Source organism: Papilio xuthus, unplaced genomic scaffold, assembly GCF_000836235.2.
Source record: "Papilio xuthus unplaced genomic scaffold, Pxut_1.1 DF826159.1, whole genome shotgun sequence".
In the NCBI taxonomy this organism is placed as follows: domain Eukaryota; kingdom Metazoa; phylum Arthropoda; class Insecta; order Lepidoptera; family Papilionidae; genus Papilio; species Papilio xuthus.
The window spans coordinates 743,154-769,059 of NW_013532490.1; the positions used below are offsets into that span (position 1 = coordinate 743,154).

The window sequence follows — 25,906 nt, forward strand, 5'->3', positions numbered from 1 at the left end:
TTGGCTAGTACTGCACACGTCCATTGGGCTTCTGAAGTGAGTATCCTTAGAATGTTGTTTATTTCAATTAGAAACTCATAATTACACTATAGACAAAAAAATAAATCTAATATTTCATAAGCAACTGTCAGGTCACTTTATTTATAAAAAAAAAATTACTTAATAATTAAAAACAAATGAAGTGTGCACTTCAAATATGTTTAATTCGTTGTTATTATTAGAAACAGGTCTAAGAACTGAATATATGACCGATCATTTTTTCTTTTTAAACTAAGGTTGATTTGACAGTGAACACGGGCGTAGACAATCCCCTTAAACTCTGTATCGATTTCGATGTACGTTGAACTCTGACCTTATTCCATAAGGTACATTTCCACTATACGACCTAAATAACACATTACATTTGAATTGTTCAGTTTTTATTTGCCTTATTTAGTACTTAGGTGTTTTTATATTATACATATAAAAACAATAATAATATTTATAACATTTTTGGCAACCCTATTTTCTAAATTGTGCGGGAGTGACAACCCTATATGAACTAATGAATCCTGAAGGATAAATGTGAATAGATCAGTATTTTTAGATCTTGACAAGCCTTTTATTATTGATGTATCAACGTCTAGGGCTTTGAGATCCAAAGATTGTTTTTTTTATTATCTGCGACATTCCAACTAAATCTTGTTTACATTTGTCTAATCTGTAATAGATAAAGCGTGATTAGTATTTTAATGTATTCCTTTAAATGTTTAATGTTTGTGACAACCCTAATTGGTAGGGCGTTATTGAACGCAAATTGTCACTTCGCAGGGGCGCGGGAAACGATCTAATTAGACTATCCTAATTTTAGTAGCATTACTTTAGCCCGAATTCAAATAATTACTGTTTAACGTATTTACATTTACTACTTGATCTTTGGTAATGTACTAGAAATACATGGCTAGGTTTTACAATGACTTGACTTGACTTGACTTATAGTTCCATGTCCCCGCAGTGGGGCAGAGCGCGTCCACAGTGCGCCGCCAGTTCGCTCTTTCCTGGGCTCTGCACTTGGTCTCGGGCCATGTCAGCCCAATCGCCTTCATTTCGGCAGCTACTGATCGCCGCCAAGTTTGTTTAGAACGGCCACATTAGCGTAAAATAAAATAAGGGGTTCTTAAGTTAATTGCAAAATATAGCAACCAGGGTTACATCGTAACCAATAAAATTTTGACAGGGATGTACAAAAAAAGTTTTCGATTCTTCATTTTATTTACGAATTCTTTCTATTATTGCTGTATTTCATCAAATTTTGCGAACAGTGTAAAAAGTTTTGACAAAATGGCCGACTATTCAGGCGTAATTCTTGCGTTTTACTTTTGTTGGCTGTATAGTTGCTGTGCAACGTGTTTGTGCAAAAACTGACCGAGCTAGCGACCTCGTAGACTATAATTTGCAACATTAAACTTTAATGCATTGTCTTAAAGTAAGTATTCGTTAGTTTACTTGTGACAGTTGTGGTGAACATTTTACGACAATTTAGCCGCCATTTCCAGAGTACGTGTTAACACTTGATCGTGTTTGTTACTCGGCCAAGGACAATAATCGTGTTAATTGATTTCGTCTCAAAAACATTTCGCGAAATAACAGGGGACCGAAGAGCTGGCAGCTACCTCGGTCAAAGAATTAGTTTAGCTATTCAAAGAGGGAACGCTGCCAGTATCTTCGGAACCTTGGCTAAAGGGACTTCTTTTAATAATATATTTTAGGTAATTATTCCTTTTTAATATTTTATTTAATAAATTCAAGACTTGTCATGTAAAATATTAAATAGCACATAGAATTAAAGACATTTTTCGCGAACTTGAAATTACATTACGTAGTTAGCTATCGCCCGCGACGCTGTTCGCACAGAATTTATAATCTATAACGTTCTACATTTGTGCCTATGTAAATTTTAGTGAGATCCATGCAGCTGTTCTGGAGATACCTACTAACAAACATACATCCAAATTTAGTCCTCTTTCCCCTCCCACCCTTTTTCTCAAAGGATGGGAAGTGGAAGTGGACTTTCCGGATGAGAGGATGCATGGAAGGGGAAAATATTTCTATGCATCATCTCCTCCGTCGATAAAAGGTAGGCAACGCATATGCAATTGCGTATGTCTATGGGCAACGGTCACTTCGCTATTTCAGCGATTTCAGGTGACCGCTCGCTCGTTTGCCACCTTATGATATAAAAAAAAATCTATCAAAACATTCGCATTTTTTATATTAGTAAGATAAATCAGATAAAGAGTCTGTATAACTTCGACATGTTTTTGTTATGTTTCTCTGTTCTTAAGCCATTCATTTACACATATTAAATTCACACAGTTGGTTCTCACAGTAACAAGACATATTACTTCTCAATCCCGTCAAAATAAATAACAAAATATTTTTGTGTGCTTCGGTAGTGAAAACCAATGGTTAAATAACGATGTAATACATTATGTTGACTTGCGACATAAAAACTAAAAATTTGAATTAAAATTGATCAATCGAGAATTGAATCGAAATCCAACAGTCAAGAAGTAGCTAAATAACAACTAAACTATCACTAAACTGATATATAAACACGGCTAAACACTCACGTATATTCGTCCGGTGGCCGCACCGACTACCGACCGACCGAATACCACTCATCCTGATGAAGGGCCCCCAATGGGCTCGAAACTAGTCGGTGCCACCGGACGAATATACGTGAGTGTTAATCCATGTTTATATATCAGTTTAAACTATCACCATAACCTTACTAATATTATAAAGGCACATATTTGGATGGATGGATGTTTGTAAGAAGGTAATGCATGAATCTCGCTGGAATTTGGCATAGATGTAGAACATAGTCTGTAAAAACACATAGGGTACTAATTAAGTATGTAACCATTTTTCTTTGCCTTATAACAAAAGAAAGGCGTTTTATATTAGAAAGTAATATAATAGCACAGGAAGTGTTTATAACTAGCAATCAAAAAACAATCAGTTTCTCAGCACATCGTATATAATCCGTGTCGAATCAGAATCCATTATATGGATATATCCGTCTTGATCCGACAACGGATAGGTTGTGACTGGCCGAGAGCTGAAAATAGTTTCATTTGTTTAACTTTTTTTATGGCAAAGGCTACTATTTTTCTGCCTGTCATTCCAATATAATGATGGCAGTCTGTATAAAAATTAGGCAATTTTTTTTACTTAATGGCATTGACAAAATACTTTATTATACATCAAAAAATATTAGTAAATCTGATCCCACTTAAATCTTTCTTCTTACTAATATAATTTTTTTTATATCATAAGGTGGCAAACGAGCGAACGGCCTCCTGAAATCGCTGAAATAGCGAAGTGACCGTTGTCCATAGACATACGCAATCGCATATGCATTGCCTACCTTTAATCGACAGAGGAGAGGATGCACAGAAAGAAAATATTCTCCCTTTCCATGCATCCTCTCATCCGGAAAGTCCACTTCCACTTCCCATCTTTTTCTTATAAGAAAAAGGATGGGAAGGGAAAGAGGACTAAATTAGGCCTCAGGGACGCACACTCATAAGACGAAACGCGGAACTGCTTCCACTTCACGCCTGTCTTCTATGTGGTCGTGGTATTTCACCAGGCGAGCCGGGACAATTCGTACGAAAATGTTAAAGCGGGGTCTACCAATGTTAAATAAATTATTAACTGTTATTATAAATGCGAATATTTGTATAGGTGGATGTTTGTTTGAAGGTATCTCCAGAACGGTTGCATGTATTTCGCTGAAATTTGGCATAGACGTAGAACATAGTCTGGTACATCACATAAAGTTTTTTAATCTCGGGCGGACAGAGCACATCTCTAACAACTTTTCCATCAATGTTTCGATCCATCAAACATGTATCTCTGTATACTTAATACATCAACGCGAGCGTGAAGATAAGACAGAATTAATTACTAACGCGAACAATCAAGCAAAAAGATAACTACGGTTTTAGATTGCGACTTTCTACAGTCAAATAGCTAGTTTTCCCGGACTTTCATTATTAAAGAGGACACGATATTATAATAAAAAAGAAATAAACCGATTCTATAACTTTAATACTTTAATTAGCAATTAAAACGTGGTAACGTTCAACAGTGGTAGAGCCCGCTTTAACATCTTCGCACGAATTGGCCCGGCTCGCCCGGTGAAATACCACGACCACATACAAGACAGGCGTCAAGTGGAAGCAATTCCGCGTTTCATCTGATGAGTGTGCGTCCCGGAGGCCTAATTTAGTCCTCTTTCCCTCTCCAGTCTTTTTCTTATAAGGTAATGATAGGATGTGGGAGTAGACTTTCAGGATGAGAGTATGGATGGGAAGGGAAAATATTTTCTTTCTATGCATCCTCACATATGCAATTGCTTATGTCTATGGGCAACGGTCACTTCACTATTTCAGCGGTTAGAGGTGGCCGCTCACTCGTTTGCCACCTTATGATATAAAAAAAACGACAATTTATTGACACACTGCTGCACTCCGTCTTCCTTAAAATGCTACTATTTTAATTTAAAAACATAAAAAAAAACTCTTGTAAATTCTACGTGCGGGAAATATTTTGAACGTCCGAGTTCAATAATCGATACGAAGTTTATTTTATGTATTTGTTATGAGAATAAATCTTAATATCGATAATTCAAGGTACATCACTAGTTCCGTATACCACGGGAATATTTCCCACAATTTAATGTTTCGTTAGGGATGTGAAACGTCTTGGTAACAATTGATCTCTCTCACGTTTTGTGTTCATTACAAAACAAAGGTACCGGCAATTTTACAAACTCCCGACGGCTTATAATTTCACGAAAATATTATAAACAATCAGCATATAGTATAGAAATCATATATATTTTTTAATTGGGTATTTTAATAATTCATACTAAACACTCTCAAAGGCCGGCAACGCATCTGCGGTTCCTCTGGTATTGCTGATGTCCATGGGCGTCGTTGAACACCTCGGTGTTCCCGCTGCTCGTTTGCTCTCTTCTGTTATATAAAAAAAACTCAAAAACAATACATAAACAGGCAGAATTATTTATAAAATTATTTTTTTTTCAAGATCAGCCTTAAAAACATTTATTTGCCATCTAAGTGTATACAGGATGTTACAATGTTCTATGTAAGTTACAAAGTACTTATTACTAAATATTAATCCAAGTAGTAGTAATACGTATATTATCATATCTTCTTTATATATATATATATATATATATATATATAAGAAAGTCGTGATAGTTACACTATTTATAACTCAAGAACGGCTTTACCGAAATGGCTGAAAATTGGCGAGGAGGTAGCTTAGAGCCAGGAGACGGACATGGCATACTATTTATTCTTTTTTTTCAGATGGACGTGATGTGGATGGATGGATGGGTGGGCTACACTAATCAAGTCTTTGATATATCCACGCGGATAGAGTCGCGGGCGACAGCTAGTAGTTTATATAGTTTTCTTATGTCTTATTTATGCGACAAAGTCATATAGACTTTGTCGCATTTATATTGCGATTGGTGAAAATTCGTTTAGTATGCGATTTGCCGTCCATTTATATATAGCTAACATTATAAATATACGTACCTTCATCCGATGTTCTCACGATGAAGGAAAACATCGTGGTGCTACAGATATCTAAGAAGAAATTTAAAGATATGTGTGAAGTAAACCCGCACTGAGCGTGATTGACTATAGACTAGTCACACTAACATAGGGTGGGGACGTATAGTGAGCTGATGATGAAATTATAAACCGAAGATATTAATATTAAGGTAACATAATATATTATTTCCCACAAAATAATATCATTAAATATACGTGCAAATATAGATATATACGCCATATATTTGTTGGAGCACTTCTCTTTTGTGTGTTCATGAAACAAAACATGAAACATGATACACATAATGGCGTGTGTGAAAGCCTTTTATGACCACCCTTCGCACACCATTTATTATGTACTGTATATAACGTAGACTCTCTCTCTCTCAAGGTGCCTCTCCATTTAATGGAGGTTGGCCGTCAGCTCAGTGAACGTAGGCCCTTTGTACACTAGGTAACAGAAACCTGGAGATTTTAGTCACTAAGCGACTGATGCAATGCAATGTCGTAGAGGTATTTCTATGTCATCGCCAAAGACAGTTACCCGCAAACTGTTTGTCAAGATTGTCGTAAAACAAGTCGCTGAAATTTTCAGCATAGCGGATTAAATTCAGTTGACATGTAGTCGCTACGCTACTGACGACGCGTGTCGACGATTCAACGTTGTGTACAGTGCTCGCGCGCGTGATTCTCGCGATGCAATCATACAATATTAGTCTCAACGACTTACGTTGCCTTGTGTATGAAGGGCCATAGAATAATGTAGGAGAAACAAATGAACATCGTAATGATTATGACGAAAAGGTACTTGTACCGTATTGTCTTTTTTGGAGATCTCATTTTCAGCGTCTTTTGTTTATTAAAAACTATTTTATGGTTGGTCAAAATCATACTATTAACGTAATTTCTGCTGAAACAATAACGTGGTTATTTTTTCTGTATTTATCTTGTTGTTGCAGTAGAAAATAAACGCTTAAAACTTTTTCAAGCTTCAATAAGTTCAACAAAAGCCGAAAATAATGTAAATGAAGTAAAAAGAAGCGTCAATAGCCTAATGGTTAAGGGTACGGATTTCCGATCACGAGGTCGAGGGTTCGAATCCCGCCATTCAACTATTGTAAACCATATCCTAGCAAAAGCATAGAGCTTAGTTGAAATGATACAAGAAATATTAGTAAATTTACAAAAATCTGATGTTATTTAAAAAAAGTATTTTACGAGATTACAAACAATATAACCTTCAATGCAGTGGGGCGTAGCACGAATATTTGTGGCAATCGATATCGTATCGACATCGACAATTATGTCAAAATTAGTATGGGATTTTTGGTGTATTTTATACAAATTTTATCGATGGCGATACGAAGGCGATTGTCACGATATTCATGCTAAGCCCACAGTTGATAAAATTGTCTAAAATTAACGAAGAATCGTGACATAAGCAAAGCGTCTTTAAAAAAAAACTTCAAAGATTATTAGCCGGCATAAGATGTTCTGACGCGGCACTTCTTCCAAGTGTTGGTTGTGCAAACCATATAGGTCACAATAAGTAGTAGCTTTAGGTCTAGGCTAGGGTCAAGCGTAGACTAGGGCTTTTATAAGTCACGTAAATTATCTCCCCCTGTATACATACGCTCGGGTATACACCAATATCTTTTTAGCCCATCCAAATAACTTCTCCATGTAAAAATTATGTAACTAATTTCTTTAAGTGTAAAAAGTGATGTAGTAATGAAGGCGATTTAGGCGCCCTCTAGCCATTTTACTTCTTACTAATAAGCGAATGATTGAATGTTAGAAGGTATCTCCAGAACGGTTTAACCGATCTCGTTGAAATTTGGCATGGATATAGAACATAGCCTGGAGAGAAACTACGTATACAACATTTATTAAACTGCGCGGACGGAGTCATGGGCTGTAGCTAGTGTTTTTATATTCTTCGTACGTATAATTCGACGAACTATTTCGGCTGTAGCTTTAGCGTTGGTTTATGAAAAAAAATTGTCTCACAAAAAACGATGTCTCATTTCTAAGTACCGCTATGTCCGTAGCCAATCGGACAATGGCCGCGTCGAAGAAATCAATTTGCTATGTAATTTGAAATCGCCGGAGAATAATTAATTTTATAATTAAAAACTAATTATATGATAATTGTAAATTAAAAAATCGAAGCGATTATTAGGGAAGGAAATTTTTTGCAAATTTTTAAAATATTAACAGCCTAATAAATAGCCAATTTTATGGTAACAAGCTGTTAAGCGTGGGTTTCTGACGCCTAAATTTCTGTATAAATTATACAGTCATCCCGTCATTATCTTTGACAAAACAGAGATAACAAGTCTCAGAAATCCACAGTTAGTCGTTTTCTTTTATTCTTATTTGAGAACTCATAGTCGTTGCTTATAAAGTAAATATGTGTTCTTGTATACTTCGATAATCGAGAAATCTATACTAAGAAATCAATTTAGAACTCTGAGTTCGTCATACAGTGATCTCTTAATCGTCGACAAATGAGAAAAAGGCAAATCCAGAGACAATACAACGCTTGAGAAACACCGTTACAGTCTTATAACGACCTTAGCTTGTCCCGGACGTTCAACAATAGAGCCTTATCGTGATGTTACCTACTTTCAGTGACGCAGGGCTGCCACCAGTTTGAAAACTCTCGGAGTTTTCATGGTGAGGTTGGCAAAAATAATTACTAGATGTAGACATCGAGCGACTAGGGAGAAGAGTAAGATTTGTAAAAAAATGTTTTGTTTTTTTTTTTATCGCTAGCTCTATTCGAGTGTTCGAACCAAAAGTGGATGTGTTTTCTTTCATCATAAGATATACGTAATCGCATATGCGTTGCCTTCCTTAACGGGGGAGCATCCTCTCATCCGGAAAATCCACTTCCACTTCCCATCCTTTCCTTATAAGAAATAAGGGTGGGAAAGGAAAGAGGGCTAAAATTAGGCCACCGCAGACTCATCAAACTAAACGCGGATCAACTTCCACTTCACGCCTTTCTTCCGTGTTTTTGGCGGCGGCGGCGTGTTAAAGCGGGCTCTACCAATGTGTTTTGTTTTTTTATTCGCCGCAACTAAAATAGGTCTTCGTTCATTTCTTAAATGTTGACAACCCTACTGACACTGTAATAATATATATTTTTTTGTTTATTTCTTGCTATACACAGTTCTTATTGTTCTATTTGTATACGGTCAAGGTTATCATGAGTATTGTGGACATTGAGACCGCACAATGGAAGCTTTCAAGCACTAAATAGTTATTTAAATGAGTTTTTACGTTAATTTACTTGTAATATAGCAATAAATGTATTTTCAGATGCGATCTTACTAATATTATAAATGTGAATGTTTAGATGGATGGATATTTGTTAGAAGGTATCTCCAGAACTGCTAAACACAGATCTTGATGAAAGGCATAAATGTATAACATAGTCTGGAAGAACACATAGGCTACTAATTGATTTTTTTCGCGCTGACGAAGTCGCGGGCGACAGCAAAAAGAAACAAAAATAAATTTCAAGTAAATAGACTAAACTATACGCTTTTCACTCTAACTTAGGATAGGCTCCGAACCCCTCAGCGGGGACGTATAGTGAGCTGATGATGATGATGATACGCTTTTCATAGTAATTCTTATAATTTAATTTTAAGCATGTTCGGTAGAAAAAATCTTAAAATTTTTTCTTCACGACTTCAAACTCAAACTTCTAAGAAAAAACTATTCAACATTTTATAAATAATACTCAAATTGACATCATTCTTTCTAAAGTACTTCAAATAAAAAAGATAAGAAACAAATCGTTGAACAATGAAATTGAGTCATCAACGCATATCGGATTTGATAAGGACAAAGGTTTACATCCGATATTTGTTCAAACATTCGTGAAAGGACAAATGTACTATCATTAATAAGGAAAAAGGTCTACGTCGAAGAAAATGTTTGGGCAAATTTTTGGTCAAATGTTTGATCATTTGCGAAACCATTATAACTAATTTCGGCTATTTGTTAGGAAAGAAAGGTAATGTACCAACGGTTTTGTGGTTATTTTAAATAATGCTTACTATTTTTGTAGGTTACGTATATTAAATACGTAAAGAAATCTTGTTAATCTAACGTTTAACAAAGTTTAATCTTCCAAGAGAATGCTTTGCGCAATTTAACTTAATCAAAAGAGGTTAAATTACGTCGGCCACAAATAGTTAAGTTGAATCAAGTTAACTTTGTTACTTGACTTATGAGTAAATAAAAATCGAGAATTTCTAGTTGGCACATTGTTGTCATATCTCTGGCTACTACAAACTTCCACACTTGCATAGGTATGTCTACATTACTGCGCTTTCCTAGTCATCTTTTATTTTCCTCTAAGAATGCGTTTCCACTGATATGGCTTCGATGAAAGACAGGACAACCTAAGTTCAGGTGTATTACCAGTGTAAACCTACGATTAGATTAAGAGGGACTTGAATAGCGCATTGGTTTTATTTCAAATTATAGATCTCTCATTTGAAAAAGTTCTAAGTGGAGTTAATAACAAGAAATACAAAAACATGGGACCCAACTGGAAGCAAAACCTTACGATCAAAAAAAATCAAAATGAAAGCACCAGGGGCGGAGTTACGCGGTAACATAAAAAAAAATTAAAAAAATACGGACGAATTGATAACCCTATTCTTTTTGAAGTCGGCTATAAAATTCAACTGCAAGGGAAGTTATTTGAATCGATGCAATATTAAGACATGGTCGGATCTAATCGGACGTAGTCGGATCTAGTCGTATATAGTACGAAAGATTATTGCGGTCGAAGGGCGGCTGCGAAATTGCCCGCCACGACGCGACGACGCGACGCCTAGCCGAATAGTGATGGGAACGAACTTTATCGATAAACCAACTTTATTGCATTTCTCATTTTACCATGACTATTTGATATTCATATTTTAATATGCTACGCAACTCATTCTTCATAAATCTTATTTTGTTTTTCTTTCAAATAATCCAATTAAACAAATTGAATAAGAAAATATATTTTGAATGTAATTCTCGTATAAATCAAACTGTTTTATTTTTGGTTCTATAGATTTTTATATTTTAATTTTTTTCATCATCATCATCATCAGCTCACTATATGTCCCCACCGAGGGGCTCGGAGCCTACCCTAAGTTAAGGGTGATGGTCATAGTCAACCACGCTGGCCAAGTGCGGGTTGACTTCACACATATCTTTGAATTTCTTCTCAGATATGTGCAGGTTGCATCACTATGTTTTCCTTCACCGTAAGAACGTTAGTTAATTTATTTACTTAGTTAAATTTCATTTTATGAGATTATATTTTAATTCAAACAATTTAATAAATAATCAAACTGAAACTTTAATCAGACAGAAAATTAAAAATTAAACAAAAAAAACACAAACATTAAGGCAAAACATCAATATAATATTCCAAACAAAAAAATCCTCTGCCATTCTTAATATCTCCGCGTTGAATAATACAAAAGGCTTTGTTCTTCAAATCTCACAGATTCTCTTACTTTGAACTGTCAGAAAAATAACGGTAAAAATACACGACCTCGGGTGTAGATTTTCTTCCTCGGTATAAACTTTCGCTTTTGTCTTAAATTTCGTAATTTGAACGCGTTCGTGTATTGTTTTCTGGCGTAATTGATATTTGTCACTTTCTATTCGATTTAGAAAAATAATAATTGGGTCTATTGCATAAGTTACTATCAAGATATATTCACAAGAGTTTTACGACCAAAGTTTTTACTTTGTAAGCCAAATTTTACATTTATCCAACGTTCTTACGATGAAGGAAAACATCGTAATGCAATCTGCACATCTCTGAGAAAAGATATGTGTGAAGTTACTGGGTTAGCATAGATAACTATGACCTAGTCACGCCTAACTTATGGTAGACTCCAAGCTCCTCAGAGGAGACGTATAGTGAGCTGATGATGAAACATAATTTTCTTCTTCTTTTACAAACGACTTATTTTGATGAGATTATAAGCGTGAAAGCGTCACGTTTCGTGACACGAAAGAGATGTAAGATACAAAATAGATAGTAGGTTAAGGAGAGAAAAGCACAGACACGTTTGTTTTATTTTTAATTCTGACAATTTTAAAAATTGTAACACGGTAATATACGTTGTTCCAACCCGTATTATAATGCATATTTCGTTATATTTAAAACTTATACATAAAACATATTTATCTTTCAAAATATTTAGTACATCACAGCCTACGTAATCAAATATTTGAATAGGCTATCGTATAAACATATATATCGTATGTATGAGGTCACTCACGTTCCCCGTAAGAGCCATATCGATCCAGGAACACGGTCGCCAGAAGAAAGTCCCTCCCCGCCACACTCCAACCCCCACCACGGCGCCTACACGCAATAAATGCTAAATTATACGTTAATATTAAACTTCTAATTCAGTCTTCGATGAATTTGTGGTATTGATAAATAAGCAATTGAGTGAAGACATATTTTAATTAATAAAATAATTCTCTTTCAAATTACTGATGTTTTTTTTTTAATTCGACTAATTTTAAAACTGTTTTTGTGTTATTTTATAACTTATAGTTAATACGGTTAAGTGAATTGAAAATATGACTACGATTACAAGAAACTATTTCATTCCATAAACTTTAAGGTTTATAGTTAAGTAACAAACTCTATATTTTTATATTTCATGTTTTCGAACGTTTCACGACTTTGATCTGATGTCACCTTTTACTGGCAACTTTGTACTTTCAAAACGAAAGAAATCTTAAAGAAATTAAAAACTCACTTACTAATAGGACTTTTATATAACTTTTCTGTAACGGCATTTATAGCTTTACATATTTTACTCGTAAATACAATGGAGAATATCTTTTTACCTGCATGAAGTAAATACTTAAATTAGAAGTGAGCGTAGAAGCTTGTCTACTAAAACTCGTCTTCAATCAATAAAATTTACGAGCGCTAAAACAATTCGCCATTCTTTTAAAGCTAGCTATTTTCATCGCAAGAAAACTTCTGTAGTTAACTAGTGGTCTTTGTCAGAGTGAAATTAAAAAAAGTAACCTATAAAATGCCCGTGTGCTTTAGCTATCTACTTTTAGATATTATTAGTTTGAATCGTTTGTCTAGAATGGCGCGCTTTCGTTACAAAGTCGAGTGTCAGAATGATTAGTGAGGGGACAAAAACGTCGATATTTTAGTAAGGCTAGTGTTCACTACCTTTCCAAGTCCCGTTATAATCGGTCAAGCCGTTCCTTAATACTTTAATCCAAAATTAAAACGGGTACACTCATGTATACTTAATCCGGTGTCGAAATCTAGTTTCTAGTTCATCGGAGCTTCTACAGGGTGAATGTGATTGGGATTATAGTAGTATAACCTACTTACATTTACACTAATGTCTCAAGAAAATAATGAGATTTAATAATAGGTACAGAGTAGATGGATAAAGTCTGAAATGATTGTGTAAAAGAGAATATGCGTAAGAAGCTAGTCAGCGAGTATTCTGATATTTCGGCTAATGGAGTAATGTTTGACGAAAGTTTAATCTATTCGATACTGAGGATAAGTATCAACAAATATTTACTCTCGTGTACGTCTTTATTGTATGTGTTTTGGTTAGCGTTTCGCAAATAGGGTTATCAGTGCAGTGTGCCGCCAGCCCGGAGTCATCGAATTGGAATACATTAAAGTTGAAGTGGCCATGGTTTATGAATGGAAAAACAGGACTAATGGAATAACATAACCGCAATTTCCACGTATTATCGTCTACGTCTACATAACAAGATTACTTTTCTTTTAATATATCTCCTTTATGGAAGATTATTCGAAAAACTGGACATTTTTACTAGGAAATGTCTTATCGCATTGTAATCTATGTATACTAAACTGCTCTACCGATTCTAAAAAAGATGATATCAAATTCGTTTCCTTTCTAATTCTTAAAATCTGAGGGACCGTTTACTTTTATATTACGATATTACGACCATGTTCCTTAAATAAAAGTTTTTTTTTTTAAATTATACTCTTCCTACTGTCCGAGTTCCCGTGCGTTGAATCGAGGGGCCAACGATTCCCTCCACGTGCTCTGAATACCTTATCTTCAAATATTAGACTGTTTTAAAATTTATTACAGCTATTAAGGCATAAGCAAGATTTATTGTCTGTTCGTTACAGATGCTTGACCTAAACAATGTAAGGCTTACGCAATATTGCGTGCGTATTTTTTGAATGAATGAATCATTGTTTAATTTCTTCATCATTATTTTAATGAATATCAATATGTTTAAGTTTTTATTTAACTAAATAAATATTCATAAAAAACAGCAAAATGTACACTCATGATCAAAATATTTTTGTTCATAAAATTCTAAATTAAAATTAAAATAACATTAAAATATTATAAAGTTAAAATTTATCATTTCATTTCACTAACATATCTGCAATTTTAACACTAAACTTAAGAGTTAGTAAGCTATATCGATAAAGAATAATATCGATACCTTCAACAGAACATCACTAGCCTTACTCTTACATCGTACAACAAGCAATATCCGTGGCGAGATCGGAAAGCAATTTGTCTCGAAATATTTTCATTCAAGTGAGATAAGTAATAGATTAACTAAGTTACATTGGCTATAAGTCAGTTAACTTTAGTTTACTTTTCTATTTTGGCTGAAATATTTTCTTTGTCCACTCTACTGAACTTAAGTTTACGATAATCTTGACAACTATCAACACAATTTGTCAAATTAATTGCATTGATACTGCGATTACTAAGGAAGGTTAGAAGCTACGATATGTTTAGCGTCTACTGACCAGTAAAAACATTGGCGTCAGTGGCTCAGGGGTCAAGCACGTGACTTGCAATCTGCAGGTCCTGGGTTCGAATCCCGCCATGTACCAATGTGTTTTTCCATTTGCGATTTTCATATGTACATTTATTCGACGCTCTTACGGTGAAGGAAAACATCGTGATGCAACCTGCACATATCTGAGAAGAAATTCAAAGATATGCGTGAAGTCAACCAACCCGCACTTGGCCAGCGTGGTTGACTATGGCCTAATTACCCTTAACTTAGAGTAGGCTCCGAGCCCCTCGGTGGGGACGTATAGTGAGCTGATGATGATGACCAGTAAAATCCCTGGGCACATTTACATTAAGACTATACTATTGATTGATCTAAGAGCCTGTAATCTTTGGGTGCCGTTATCAATCGTCTTGAATGTTCTTGTTTATCTTTAAAACGATAGCTCTAAATATTAAACGTCTATTGTTACCCCTGGCACAGATTTTTCAGCTAATATGTTTTATATTCTGTTGTATATTTTAAGAACTTATTTTTTTTCTGTAGCTTCACTCGGAGTACCGCAGCACGTACAGATGGCACGAGTACAAAGAACAGCAACAGCAGCAGCAGGGCGTCGTCAAGCAGCCCGCGCCCACGCCGCCATCAGCACTGTCCATTACCAGGGGTGAGTCACCATCAGTATTCGTAAGAGAAGTAAGAGAAGGTCAGCGGTGTTTTGGTTAGGCGTCTTACCTCATTCCTGACATTAGTCCACTTGCCCAACTGTTCCGATCTACTGATAGGAGTCCATCTCCAAAAGATTATTTGCCTGGCCTTTTCGCAATCCTTCTTCAAGATTGTGCCTATAATGTGTTGCAAATGCGTTGCTAATCTTTATCCATCTCCAGAATTATTTTGTGGTGTTAGTATAGTTATCTGATTAACGGTCGATGATTGCAATGATTTGAAAAATGTAGCAATTATGACAAACTATCAAGATGAACGATAAATTTGCAAACCTATAGAAGTTTCTTTAACGTATACTCGTAGTATAATAACTTAACAAATTAGTGTTCGATTGACCTAGTTTTGCTGATAAATGAGGATTTCCTGCGACTTGTCAGCAACTAGTTGAGACGTTAAGAGTAGTTTGAAACACGATTCGATTGCTGGTAAACTTTGCAAATAACACTTAGGGCTAATACCTACCCACATTTACCAAGTAAAATGTCTAAAAGGTTGAAAGAATATACTGTTCATCAATAGTATTAGAATTCGGTGACGAGGATGAAGGTTCACAATTACTATTCTCTTTAAGTTGTCCATTTTCATTGAATAGAATCCTGTAATAAGTTGGTTGTTTTCTTGTACTCAGGTCCGATGGAGCCGGCGATACCTCGTCGCAAGAAGTACCCCGGCGTGGCGTACAAGACCAACGAGATATTCGATCCCGCGCCCGCCGACGACATCCGACCCCATCCCAACTCCGCCTACGGACGAGCTAGGGTGAGACAAGAGATCACTATAAGAAATTACGCAATTTCTATAAATAAAATAAGTACTTTTATGATAGAAGAAGCTTTAATATTCACAGTCATCTTTTGTCATCTAAAGTCACTATCTTCTTCTACTGCAACATCTAAATGTTCAAGTCCATTAACCAATTCATTTTGATTAGCTTATCATATTTCCTAGAGCGTTCAAAGGGATGACGTGGACCGAGCAGCGCGGCGCAGCAAGTCCGAGGGACCACGTCAGCCACGCTGGACTGACACCGTCGAATCCAAGGTACTAAACATCAACAAACCATTGACATAGACTACTGTCCTTTTGTCTCGCGGATCAGGCCCTTGAGTGCCACTATTTTGGAGATGGTCCGTCTTAGGCTATATTCCAGTAACTTCTAATTCATTTAGCTGTGTCTTCTGCGAGATGTTAACTTCATATACAATTTCCAGGCTACAACAGCGTTGGGCGAGGTGCTGGCGGTCAAGGAGCCCGAGGTGGCTGTGTGCACGGAGTACCGCAACCAGTTCGCCTGGCCCAAGGACTCGGATACACCACGCAAGAGCATCTCTATGGGCGCTCTCAAGAAAGCCGCAGTGGCTGAAGGTAAACGTTAAGAAAAATAACGAAAGAGGTTTGATATTAGGCTAGTTCTAACCAGCCAGTATTACATTCATGAAAATGTAATAATTGCCTTTTAAAATAAAATCGGGAAATGAAATGTTTTATCATTAAAAAGCTATTTTCATACTTTATTTGAACCCTGCCATATTATACAGTAGAAAAGACTGAAGACTGCTGTCTGAAGGGGACAATGGCTCGTCTGAATGAACTAAAAACAAAAGCTCGCCATTTACTGATACATAAAACATTTGCACCCACTCCGCTAATGTGACCAAGCTACAAAAACAAGAGGAGATATGTCTTGGAAATTTTTATATTCCTCTTTTCTTACGTTGAAATGATCCTTATTCTTAACACAAGGTATCTTTAAAGACGTGTTTTGTCTTTAATTTTTTTATCTTTTAAAAAAAAAGTATTTTTTGACAGTCTCAACTGTCAAAATTATACGTGACATACGTCAAAATAAGGCGACATTAATTACATTTTTTGTTTTGTAATTTTATACTTATATATTATTTTATATCGCTTGAGGAATAATAGAGAGCTACTTAACTTTGTAAATTACTTCTGCTTTCGGCAGATTGTCAAGCAAACAGTTTCGAAACAATCTGCCACTTCTCAGCCGGAGTCCTCCGCTGAGTATTCAAATTAGTTGTGAAGAGACGTTCAAATCTTCCTTAATATATCCGTAATGTTATTTGTATAACATTTGAATATATTCAAGAGTTAAATCAAATAATAGGCCGAAAATACATCTTAAGTTCAGTGTATCTTTGTCGCCTATTATGCATTAACCCCTATTATGTCGTTCCACTTTACCGAATTACTAAACGTAACCTAACCTCAAACATATCCGTTCTCATTCTGATGTTCAAATGCATTTGTTCTCTTGGCATAAGTTGGGATAGTCCTCTACTGGCGAACAATTTAAATTATGATAATTGCACCTTTGGCGCGAATGACGTGCTTTCGTTACCAAGTCAAGTGTCAGAATGATTAGTGAGGGGACAGAAACGTCGACATTTTAGTAAGGTTGGTATTGCGCCAGTACCCCGGCGTAGTTTCAGATTTTCTTCCTAACAGTAGTATTATTGTTTTCCGCAACTTCGTATTTTACGTAATAATCCTAAACAGACAAATCAAGAAAAATATACAAGGTTTAAAGATAAAGTTAATATGATAAATCAAATACCATAATACCAATTATATTGCAGGATCAGTTGAAGCTGAACCACTGATGAACCACGTGGACGGCGACCATGATGACCACAGAGAAAAACGATACATCGAAGATTATTTGTGGAACGGCCAAAAGCCCGGAGTCCAAAGGTACGTTTGAAATAAATTAATAAAATTATTTATTTGTCCATTTCAATTATAAATTAGGAAATTGAATATATTTTAATTGAATTGGACAATATAAAAGAAAACTAATTTTATAGATTCTTTTTGACATTTATAGATTTTGCAAAAAGACTCTAAAAGATTAGATTCAGCTTGACCACTTCATTCAATGCTATTAAATTAAACTTTAATTTGTATTTTATTTATTTATAGTTTTTTAGTATAACAAATTATCACTTTATAAATATTGCTTATCATTTTAGCATGCACTTTATCTTTTCGGTATTAGCTATATACAAATCTTTGACACAAATGTCTATAGAAATCACATAAAATACGTAAAACAAATCATGTCATTTGTAACGTCAAGATCGCTTTGCTTCGGCTACAAAGCTTTTTCGCGCTCATTTATAAAACAGATATTAAATTTGACACTTCAAAAGCATTTGACACTCAAATGACACAAGAAAAACCATAGACAACACGAAATTATAGAATATAAAACCCGTTTAATTCCGGATATTTTATTGTACATTGTTAATAAAGAGTATACGTATTTTTTTTTTTTGGTTTTTAATTTTATTTAAGAAAAAAAATCGACTTTTTCAGGTGAAAGAAAACTAGAAAGACTTCCGTTATCACTGCTAGCTTTTAATATATGTCTAGCTTTGTGTACTTATCTTGCGATGAAGGAAACTTTTAAAACATACAAACTTTATAATGTAAGGAAGAAAATCCGACACTGTGCCGGTGTATCGGCGCAACACTAGCCTTATTAAAATGTCTATGTTAATGTCCCCTCACTAATCAATCTGACAGTTGACTTGGTAACGAAAGCACGTCATTCGCTCTGAATGATTGTAAGTAATAATGGACAGGAAACAAAATGGCCAAACTAATAGCCAATACTTCTTATCGTATATTGAGCGAAATTGTAACTTGACAAATAAATGTAGAACCTTGATATTGCCAATTTCCTTATAACCTTCACATGTCACGTTAGCATAGCGCATTAGCGACAAGGTCGAATACAGTTTTTGTCGCAATTTAGATTCCTTAAACAATTTTTAGCAATAAAAATACTATATTGTGTACCTTAATATATTTTTCTTGGAATTTTCATTACTACTTAGACAATGATATGGTGTTTGTCCCACCCGTAAATTTAAAGCATCGTTAAGAGTTTCCTTCACGCCCCAGTTCTGCCCCTGTCACTTCTAACCTTCACATCATACTGGGAACAGCAGAACAAGTCTAAATTTCGTTTTTGATATTTGCTTCAATCTAAATTTGATCACGGTGGCGGTGGCGGTGTCTAGGCCGAGTAGTTTAGTCGATACTAATTAGTTCGGAATGAAAGCTAATAGTTAAACTTTTTAATAATCAATGTGTCCTGCACCTTGTCGATGTTTATGTCATCAGACCTACTTAGATTGTTGTCGCTGTCTCACCAACACTTCCGAGCCGCGCGGCCCTCGCCGCCCGCCTCCCTCCTCTGGTCTCTTTCAGGACTAACATCCTAACCTCACCATTGCGTGCTTCAGATTATTTAAGCATGTCTACCTTACTAACCCAGCTCGAGCTCGGGCGAGCTCTTTGTTTTGCCGCATTTCATCGTCGGTGGCTGACGAGCGTTCTAAGACTGTGAACTGGAATTTTGCAGAAAATCGACGTTCCGTAGCGCGCTATCGGCCCTCATATACAACGGGGAGGATCGTTCCAAAGATAATAGGAAACGTTACAAAAGCGAGTACAAAAAGAAATTTAGACCGTTCTCTCAGTACGTGTACGAGGCATCTAAAGGGACGTTTACGAAATGCAGGGGGAAAGGGAAGTCGAATGAGGAAGCGAGCGAGAGGTTGGTGGTAGAGGCGAGCGAGAGCGGGGGGCCGGGGCCGGGGGCGGGGGCAAAGCCCGGGGCGGGGGCTGGGGCGGGGGCGCGTGGGGCCGCGGGCAGCGCGGCGCTGAACGCCGCCGCCGCCGAGGACAGCGCCAGCACGCTGCGCGCCGCCGGCCTGCAGCCGCTCGGCCTCGCGCAGGGCGATTCCTGGTACCGCGAGGTGCTGGACCTGCGCAAGAGAGCCGGAGAGTACAAGGTCTGCGGATTGTACAACATCTTTACCCCTACTCGAACCCCGATTACCCCCTACATCTTTTATAAAATATAAATCGTATTGTTTTACACTATAATAATTTATTTATTAAATATAGTGTGACGTATAAGTTTCAAAATAAATTTTAAAAACCACCAAAAGCGTCACTGGTACCATTGCACACATTTGCCGCAATAAAGCAAGCGGTGTCAACTGTCAAATGTTAAGAAATCATTTTACGGTTAAACAGATTCTTATTCATAATATCTATGGTTTGACAGATGACACAAAGCAATCACGCTTCAGTCATAACAAAGTGAGCATTAATTCGACAGTATCGCGGCTGGGGAACAGAACTAGCTCCTGAACACATCACTCAGCTTTACAATAAGCAAATCGAGCTCTGGTACCAAGTCTCCCGCCGGTCCTCGCTGTCTGCCCTATCACTAGCTTCCACCAGTCACAAGTAAGTGATGCACTCGGTTATTCTATCAAGTGAACCGTCTACCCGACTCGATGGACCAACTTCGTAAAAATTGCATTCCTATGTTCAATGTAATTTTTCATTATGGAGTGGTTCACTTGACATTATCATAGGACTAATTAGCATTGAGGCTGATGCTAGCAGAATGGCTTTTGATGCAAAATAAAGCCATCTCTTGTAGTTTAGCGATCATCAGCCTGATTAGTTTAAGGTAAACGTATCCCACGCAGGCTAAATATTTATACTGAGCTATGACTAGCATGTATGCAGTATTTAACAATACATAGAACAAGTAGCTCTTCCTATCCTCTGGTTAATAACGCCTTCGAATCTAAAAAACCGTAAACATGTTCCCTTTTATTAAAACTAAGCGAAATGTTTAATGAATTCCTTCCAGGGTTCTCCCTCGCGATGAGAAAGACGGCAAGGAATCTAGGAACCATTCTCCTAAGAAGTTCAGGTCGTTCCGTTCAGCGCCGCACCAGTCTATTCACGCTAAACTGCAAGAGACCAAGGCCCTGGAGAGGTCTCCTCACAAGACATCGCCCCAGAAGCAGCGCAAGAAACTCCAGGGGCATAGCTTCGACGAAGGTGCTACTCAAGAAGGTAAGGGTGGAGAAATCTTTAAATTTATAACTAAAGAGTAAAATACTAATCCGATTTGATTGTTTAGGCGCTAAGACGGAGTCGTTCAGGTCGCCACGCCGGCGGCCGCGCTCCGCCGACCCTGCGCCCGTCGCCCGCGCTCCGCACTACGAGCCGCGCCCGCACAAGCCACAAGGTATGATAATCTGTGACTTTAATTACCATAGACAATTATGTTGCCATATTACAGCGCAACGAATTACCACAAAGACTAGGTGAAATACTTTAATTGGATACAATATCGTGTAAATGCATGACTTCAAAATTTTACTCATCACCCATGGAAAATTAAAATGTCTTCATACTTTCTAAATTTCATGATTACTTCATATTTGAAATTTAATAGAAGATAATGTAGTGGCCTTATGTTAGTATTAGTAACTATCCTGCAACCTGACTGTCAAAAATGTGTTCAATGTTTAAAATGATTACCCTGACCTCTGCTTTTGTAGTATCCTGAAAGTATTAAATGTTAATTTTAGAGTGGCAACATTTCTTCTGTAGGTTTGCCGTTGGGTAGTAATAGAGTTAGGTCGACATCGAGGGGTGGAAGGTCGCCCTCGGCGCCAAGCAAAACTGGGGCTGTGACAGTAAATGGGACAAATGGGGCAATTGAGACACCTAGCCGGGGACGGCGCAGTCGCAGCATTTCGAAAGTGGGCATTAAATTGGGTGCGTACGAGGCTGACAGGTGACAGTTGCGTCGACGCGCTGTTTTTTTTTTCTTTGACAAAGGCAACAATGGTCACCGAGCCAGCTTCAATAATTTTGTGTCTGTGACGCTTTTGTGATTCTCTGTGTTCGTGTTTTTTTTATGTTTTTCTTTCAGAATTTCACCGCAAAGCTTCTGAAAGCTTTAAGTGTTATAATTTAAGAGTTTCGTTGTTTTTAGTTTGTCAGTGCGTCTACGCAACGTAACGTCACACAAAGCGCATTGGCTCACATTGGATATGGCTTAGGCACAAGAGTGGCTGTTCGTCTTCGTGTGGTACACATAAATATTTGCACTCGAACACAAAACAATGTGGAAACTTCAACTTTAAGCGAATACTTTCTTTAAGTTATTCAAATAGTTGGATAACTTTGTTACGGCGTAACTTTAGGGTTTTGTTGTCTCCTATATTTTGGGTTACTAACGAATCAAGAACCAACATAGATGTTAGTTTACATTAAAAATTAGTACTAATCTTCTTCTCTGGTTACAAAGTTAAGACATCTTGTAAAATACTATACTCTTACATGTAGCACAATTTAAAAAAAAACTGTTTGAACGCATGTTTAGAAAGGGTTTAGATTAGATCACAATTAGATTTTTTTTGCATGTAATTCTTAGCGCCTTTAATGGAATAAAATACGATTATTTATTGTTATTAAAAGATATTCTAAAAAGGCCCCAAGAAAAAACCAAAGCCTATTTTCGTCTCCGTAGAACTTTCTTATTGATGTTGCCTGTTTTGAAAATCGTTAGCTGTAGCTCCTTCATTTTGATACGAACTCTTCTGTAATTAACCTTTTTACCTTCAACTCAACTCTAATTTACATAGTCTATCTTAATTTAAAAGAAAAAAACGAAAATTTAATCTTTGACGACACATGCTTGTTTATTCTTTGAATTTAAATTAAACCGAATGTTAACCTGACTTCCAGATGATGAGATTCCCGCTCACCGTAGCGCGTCCGTCGCTAAGGATCATTTCTTCGACGACTCCCCCGTGGTCAAGTCACCACCAGAGCCGACCAGGGTTAAGTCTCCGGAGCAGCTGAACATGCGGTCTCCCGATCCGGTCAACTGGACCGTGCCTCTTGACACCGGCAAGACGTTCACCGTCACACAAAACGTCAAAAGCGGTGAGTCCAATCTCCTTGCCAGATTGGCGGCAAATATTTTTAGGTTAAGTTAGTTTCATAATCTGTGAAACTTCGTTTTACGCATTTATGTTGTTCTATAAAAATTTAATATAATGTTACAATTGTAAGATATTTTACATTCCTGTTGGGTTAAGGATATTTTGTAAGATACATCGTAAAATTAGTTTCACTTTAAGAGTATCTTTTTCATTACACATTATGGTTATGGTTTCACTGACTTTGGGTTTCTTTTATTTTTATATAACAGTTTAATTAAAATTAATTAATTACAAAGTTTTGAATTTATCTTAATCGAATTCAATATCGAATTATATTATATGTAATTGTATTTTGTATTAATTTAACCAAATCTACTTTATAGGTTATGCCAAAGAGCGCCAAACGTAATAGCGTATTATAAATATTTGTTTATGATAAGTGTAAGTGTAATTTTATACATAAATGACATCTATAATTCTCAGTGTTACAATTTAAAAGATGACATAGACAAGAGAAAATCGTAGTCTATGATCAAGATACTCTTAATAATGCATTAATCGGTAAGAATATTGTCTATAGTTCGTGTAGGAAATCCAGTGTTACTTCAGTATCCACAGTTGATAACTACTAAATATAATTTAAAAAAAAAGTTTATATAATTTAAGTCAACTCTTGATACTTGATAATTTATTAATTCGAAATAAATCAAAGCCATCACACTGCCACGTCATTGACAGTTAGCAGATTCATAACACTCATTCAACCATTACCAAAGTGTGTAAAGCAACCCCACACTAGAGTACGTAGAAGGCTTGCAACACTGACACGAAAAACGAAACACAATAAAATCATGCGCAGATTATAGAACACGATTTTTAAACTGTGGATAAAACACTCATTAAAATAAATTTCTATCATCCATTTTGTTTTCGCATCATTGTTGTTGCGTTCTCGATTATTTTCCAATTAATTTTACATTTTCTTTAAACTGAATTAAGTTTAAAATCTTTTTATTAAACACATATTAATTTGATTATTTATGTAGTGCCTTATATCGAGTAATACTGGAAATGACAAATACAAAAAGCGTGGGTAGAAATTACATATGCTGCGTCATGAGCTATTTCTCTTTGAGTAGAAATAAATGACATGACATATCATAATGTCTTTTTCTTCACAAGATTGTGTCATTTCCAGTATATTCGGTCCTAACAATTTATTTTGTGGTCGTAGTTTGTAGCGTGTGTTCTCACTTCATCCAAACCATACAAATCACTCACCATATTTCAGATGAGAGCGTAAAGCGCCCTAGCTCTGAGTTTAAAGCTGGCTCCGTGGCCGAAGAGGTTCCATCCGTGAAGCCGGCAGGTACGACGAACATCGCCACCGCCTAGACCATCGGCCATACACGTTTTAATGAGTGTGACAAACGACAGTGCGACACTGAACTCTAACACGTTGACTTAAAGTTGATATTTAGAATTCACTGTCGCGCACGACACACGATCGACACCAGATTATATTAATGTGTTTTATATTATATCTATTGAATAGTTCATGATTAAATTGTGTTAATCCAATAATTGACATGCTTTTTTATTTTGACCGTACTCCGCTGAGACGTCGACGTCACGTATGTATCCACTTGTCTGTGTGTGTGTCTCTTTCGATGTTTGCGCGCACTCTCACTGTATGGCACTTGATTGTAACCTCTTTATCCATGTCATAAACCGTTCGTGCATGATGCCTGCCCTATCAAACTCTCGGAGAGGGGTTGCCGACGGTTACCGATGGTTGCCGACGGTTGCCGACGGTTACCGATGGTTGCCGACGGTTACCGACGGTTACCGACGGCGACTCCTCCTAATCATTTCTGTGCTGTTACTATAGGTCGGCTTCTTCGCTATCTCTAGGACTAGTCATAGTAATCGTCAGGTGTCATTACATTATAATTCACTAACATAGTCGCATGAATATAATCGAAAAAAATGAGAAAAGATATTAACAACATTTATATTTAGCTTAGGATGTTTTCTACTAGCATGTAAAGGTTATAAAGTTAATAGTTTAGTGTTTTATAATGCAAAAGAACTAAAATATTTCTTTATCCGTCACAAAGTAGTGATACAATTTTAATAAATAACGAAATGATTAGAATCCTATAGAAAATAGCTTGCATACCCAATAAAGACACAAAGTAAATTTGATATGTAAAATTTTAAAAATGTGAATAATTTAGAAAATGAAATTCGAAAATGGAATTAAACAGACGGTTATGAATATCAAAATATCGGAAGTAAGTACTTTTACAAACCCCAAAATTATAATTAATCCATTAAAATAAACAAATGCTGATAAAACCGTATATATTCGTTACTAATTTACAAACAAATGAAAAATATGTTATGTCAATTTTATAAACTGGCAACACTAAGCTCTGGGATTCCCCAACCAAAGACAATAAACGTTAATCCTTAAGCTCTTATCTAAAATCATAGGCTTGGTAAAAGAAAAAGTAAATAAGTGTTGTTTTAGTTTTTAGTACTTGTTTAGTAACGAATATATACGCTTCTTTCAAAAATATTTGTTAACAAATTCGATGTTGTCATATCTCTGTGCTTATTGGATGTGTGTTAATAAAAAAAAAGTTCTCTAAATTATTGTGTATCTACGTTGTGTATGTTTGCGTATGTTCAGAGAAAATATATTTTATTATACTACGTTTTTATTTCATTAAAGTTAACCTAAAAAACTTTTGAAATGAATATATCAAATGTTACAGAGATCGCTCCGATACATCATCAGCAAATGTCACCGATAAGATCATTGAAAAAGAGCGAATCACCTACAAGTCTCAGCAAGCGGACTGACAAAACTCCTACTACACCGATCAGCCTCACTCCTATTGATGAGAC

The 25,906-nt window shown here is 36.1% G+C and overlaps 1 protein-coding gene across 1 annotated transcript in view; it reads left to right on the forward strand.

Moving 5' to 3' along the window:
• The window catches only part of LOC106123181 (uncharacterized), a 41,947-nt gene extending 17,369 nt beyond the window's left edge, over positions 1-24,578 (forward strand). Inside the window, exons 3-15 of the mRNA XM_013319399.1 lie at positions 15,012-15,132; positions 15,823-15,953; positions 16,143-16,235; positions 16,406-16,559; positions 17,792-17,906; positions 19,585-19,783; positions 19,835-20,017; positions 20,350-20,480; positions 20,896-21,104; positions 21,172-21,279; positions 21,648-21,815; positions 22,791-22,991; positions 24,282-24,578. Coding sequence (XP_013174853.1) covers positions 15,012-15,132; positions 15,823-15,953; positions 16,143-16,235; positions 16,406-16,559; positions 17,792-17,906; positions 19,585-19,783; positions 19,835-20,017; positions 20,350-20,480; positions 20,896-21,104; positions 21,172-21,279; positions 21,648-21,815; positions 22,791-22,991; positions 24,282-24,385 — 1,917 coding nt within the window. The 3' untranslated portion in view covers positions 24,386-24,578. The remainder of the gene's footprint in view (positions 1-15,011; positions 15,133-15,822; positions 15,954-16,142; positions 16,236-16,405; positions 16,560-17,791; positions 17,907-19,584; positions 19,784-19,834; positions 20,018-20,349; positions 20,481-20,895; positions 21,105-21,171; positions 21,280-21,647; positions 21,816-22,790; positions 22,992-24,281) is intronic.
• The last annotated feature ends 1,328 nt before the right edge of the window (positions 24,579-25,906 follow it).